Here is a 3,597-nt window from a genome sequence, read left to right as displayed (position 1 = left end):
ACATGCATATGTTACTAGTCTATGTTACTGCCTTTATAGTGGAGAGTAATATATATATGGTAACATGCAACACTTCATTTATTAAAATATAAACTCATCTTGCCATGATATGCGTAGTAACTAGTTATATTACAATTTTTCTCTCTTTCTTCATTTATTACTTGCCACATCATCTATTTTATCTAAATATGTGTGATGTTACTACACTACCTATGTTGCTCCCACCGTGGGTAGTATGAGGAAGTACTACTACGGGTGGTATAGGTGCGTGCCAGCAATAATTAACAAGTGCGTTAAAAAGCAATAATTAGCAAGTGTATCTCCACCCAATAGTTAAACAAGTCAATACTGCAATTAACAAGTGTGTTAAGGAAAAGAGTACGTACTAAGGCTGGTCATAGTGGGGACTAACTTAGAATAGTAACATAGGGGATACATGCATATGTTATTACTTTATGTTACTATGGTGTCATAAGTGTGGTAACATAGAGATACTCATTTATTGCTTTGCGGGATCTAAAGTAGTACTTCAACATTGTGATCTATGTGTGGCATAGAGCATGTATTAATCTAACATTTTGCTTGTTCGTGCAAATACGTGAACACAACATAGAACTGATCCATGATAAATAATAAAGTGCCAATATAATAATATTAAAATATATAAAACATATTTAGCATTACATGGATCAAGACACGGAAATAATCTACCGCGCCCTAAACTTTTTCCAAATATGCTCAATCAAATCATTTTTTAGAGCTCTATGTGTTGGATGATCCCGGATTCTAGCATCTCTTTCCAGTACCTCGGCAAATACAGGCATGTCACCATGAACAAATATCGATGGAAAGATAATAGATGAGCCTGCTTCCTCATTCAAATCAACAATATTGCTCGCCTCTTCTTTTTCGTCCTCGACTATCATGTTGTGTAGAATGATGCAAGCTGTCATAATCTTTCTCCAAGCTCTTGTGAGAGCCCTCCTGACTTGCCTTTACCAGCACGTTCAACCTTAGCCTTATCACGACCAGCTTCCGGGCGCTCCTCGGACTCCAAGTTGATCTCATTTCATGTGAGATTGGCCTCCGGAGATGTTGTCTTCCCTTTTTTTGCTATCATGTTTCTGTAAGAGGCTAGCCATTTCCCGTCATCCCTCAGTTTTGCCCACATGGTTGAATGTTGGAAAGGATGGCCATACTTCAGTTCATACTTCTCCAAGGCCATTTTTTCCAGGTCATCAGTGTTGTGACCACTATTATACACTCCAGTTACGGCACACCACTCGCCATGGAAAGCAGCGAGCCTTTTCTTGGTCCTTTGCCACTCCATCTTCAACTGATTCCGGTCTCTTTTCCGGTTACTTGGTGTCGTACTGTTGTATAGAGCAGCAATGTCATCCCAAAACTGCTCACCCTTCTTTCCGTTTCCATCGATGGAATCAAGTGAACACTCCAGCCAAGCACTTGCCTACATTATGAACATTTTTAATTTAGTTGAGCCCAACAAACAACAAGAATTTACATGCACGTAACAAAGATTTGAGCAAAAAAATCTTTACCAGTCTAACTTCTTCCTCTGGTGTATACGGCAGACGTTGGGCAGTCCTTTCTCCCGATTTATCGTCATCTACATTGATGACTTTCCTTTTCCTTTTGGAAGATGTTGAATTAACTTTGGCGGGAGCAGACCGAGCTGCAACTTTAGGGTGTGGTGGCGGCAGTGGTGTTGAAAAGGAATCATGTGGGGGAGCACCAACAAATTGCAAATTCTCCATATTTTGGTGCCCTTGTTCATGTTGGTGTGTTGGCGGAGGTCGGAAATTATAAGGGTGTATTGGCGGGAACTGTCCAAAACTTAGCAAGGCTTCAGGTGCAGTGGTATACACTGGCCGCCTGTTACAAATATGAGAACTCATGAGCATAATACTGCTCCATTTGAATGAAGTATATTACAAATGCTAAAAATGATAATCCAGAACTCTAGTCATCAGGTAAGAACAGTGCTTCTGCTATAGATTTTGGAAGACTACCATGTTGGAACTCAATCTAGTTAAGTGAATCTCACACCAAGTTATTTTACCTAGTCTCTGCTAGTTAACTGAATCTAGTCTCTGCTAATCTAGTACAAAATGCATCTGAAAATATCAAGCAAGCAACGACCTGAACATAGCTACAGACTTGGGAATATCTGCTTGAACACGTACAACTGCTGAATCAGGAACTCCACAAGCAGAACGTAAAATAGTAATTGCCAAGCGATGCAAATGCGAGCTAAGAAACTGCAGTTGCTCCAGAGAACTGTACCATGTATTCAACAAGGGGTTGGCAGAGGAGGTCTCCATGACATGGGGGTACAAGCAAAGTTTCAAATCGCGGGCAAAGTCATTTCGCGGCTGGCTCGGGCAGCCGCTACAGCCCGCAATAGCGGCCGCTAAGCACTTTCGCGGGAACAGTGCATGTGCTTGTCATTCTCAAGTCTCAAGTAGTACATGTGCATATCTGTCTCAGTAAACAGAGGATTTCCAGTAGAAAACAGGGGATTTTCAGTAGAAAACAGGGTATAAATTCAGAAAACAAGTGTTCACAAATCGGCTGCAGTATAGATCTACTAGCTGTTTTGTTACTGAACCAAATGCCAAACGAGTGAAGGCAGCAAACATATTCTTCCTGTACTGAATCAACAAATGAGTGAAGGACAGAGAGGATTGGAGGACTCATAGACGTCGTTGTGCAGAGGTCCCTCGTCGCCGGTCGCAGCCTTCCTGACCGTGGTGTGAAGCTACGGGGCGGAACGTGGTCGCAACCCACTGTTGCAAAAACTGCCCGGAGTCTTGGGCGTCGCCTTGCCGTCACTGCTTCCGGCCAAGCAACGGCCGGCCTGCCGAGCGCACCTGTGAGTAACCGCGCAGCCGCCACAATGTTTTCGGTGGAGGGAAGGAAGGGAACGGGAAGAGAGGGAGCTAGGTTTCTGGAAGAGCTCCTCTGGCTTATCGGGGCAAAATTTGGGCCGAGCCCTTTTTGGGCCTCTCTTTCGGCCTGTCCCAGCTAAATTGCAGCGACAGCGAAGGGATTTAGCGCCGTTTCGCGCAGCGATCGCGTGATTACCGCAGGTAGCGTTTTTTCAGCGATAGCGTCGCGGGAAGGCTCCCAGCCAGCGATTGCGCCGCGATCGCTCGAGTTTCGCCCGCGATTTAAAACTTTGGGTACAAGTGCGGTGGCGTTGAGGGGCTGGCGGCGGAGCTCGGTGAGGCGCCGGGGTAGATGAGCGGCTGTGGCGAGGGGTTGGCATGCGAGCTTGCCGGGGCGCCGGGGAAGTGATGTGGTGGCGAGGTCGCCGACGACCGGGCTGGCGCTGCCTCCTTGCGGGTACCAGATTTAGCCATGATTCGGGTGGCTCCCCGGTTGGAGCCGCCGCCGCCCGGAGCTGCCATTGGCCGACGAGACGGAGAGGGAGGCGAGGGTAGATGGAGGCGGCCGGGAGGGAGATGGATGGAGGCCCCGACCGCAAAGGTAAGGGACGGGCTCTCTTTTTTAAGCGACGCAGCCACACTGGATCGATTTGGCATTAAAGACATCTCGTGATGTGCGCTATGTTAT

The 3,597-nt window shown here is 46.2% G+C and overlaps 1 protein-coding gene across 1 annotated transcript; it reads right to left on the bottom strand.

The window, feature by feature from the left end:
* Positions 1 to 699: 699 nt before the first annotated feature.
* On the bottom strand, positions 700 to 3,061 carry LOC119289827. Its single transcript, XM_037569037.1, has 2 exons — positions 1,560 to 3,061; positions 700 to 1,468 (listed from the first exon to the last, which is right to left on the bottom strand). The coding sequence occupies exons 1-2, from the start codon at positions 1,920 to 1,922 to the stop codon at positions 1,070 to 1,072; spliced, it is 762 nt and encodes a 253-aa protein (XP_037424934.1). The 5' UTR covers positions 1,923 to 3,061; the 3' UTR covers positions 700 to 1,069.
* Between the last annotated feature and the right edge of the window lie 536 nt (positions 3,062 to 3,597).

This window comes from Triticum dicoccoides, chromosome 4A (genome assembly GCF_002162155.2).
Source record: "Triticum dicoccoides isolate Atlit2015 ecotype Zavitan chromosome 4A, WEW_v2.0, whole genome shotgun sequence".
Lineage (NCBI taxonomy): Eukaryota > Viridiplantae > Streptophyta > Magnoliopsida > Poales > Poaceae > Triticum > Triticum dicoccoides.
This window is presented reverse-complemented; position numbering and strand designations above follow the sequence as displayed.

What these genes read in the sequence shown, in the direction of transcription:
- LOC119289827 (XM_037569037.1), bottom strand. Translation starts at nt 1,922, where the DNA reads ATGCTCATGAGTTCTCATATTTGTAACAGGCGGCCAGTGTATACCACT. An exon ending in CAGAGGAAGAAGTTAGACTG is followed by an intron (nt 1,469 to 1,559) that starts GTAAAGATTTTT and finishes TTCATAATGTAG; the next exon opens with GCAAGTGCTTGGCTGGAGTG.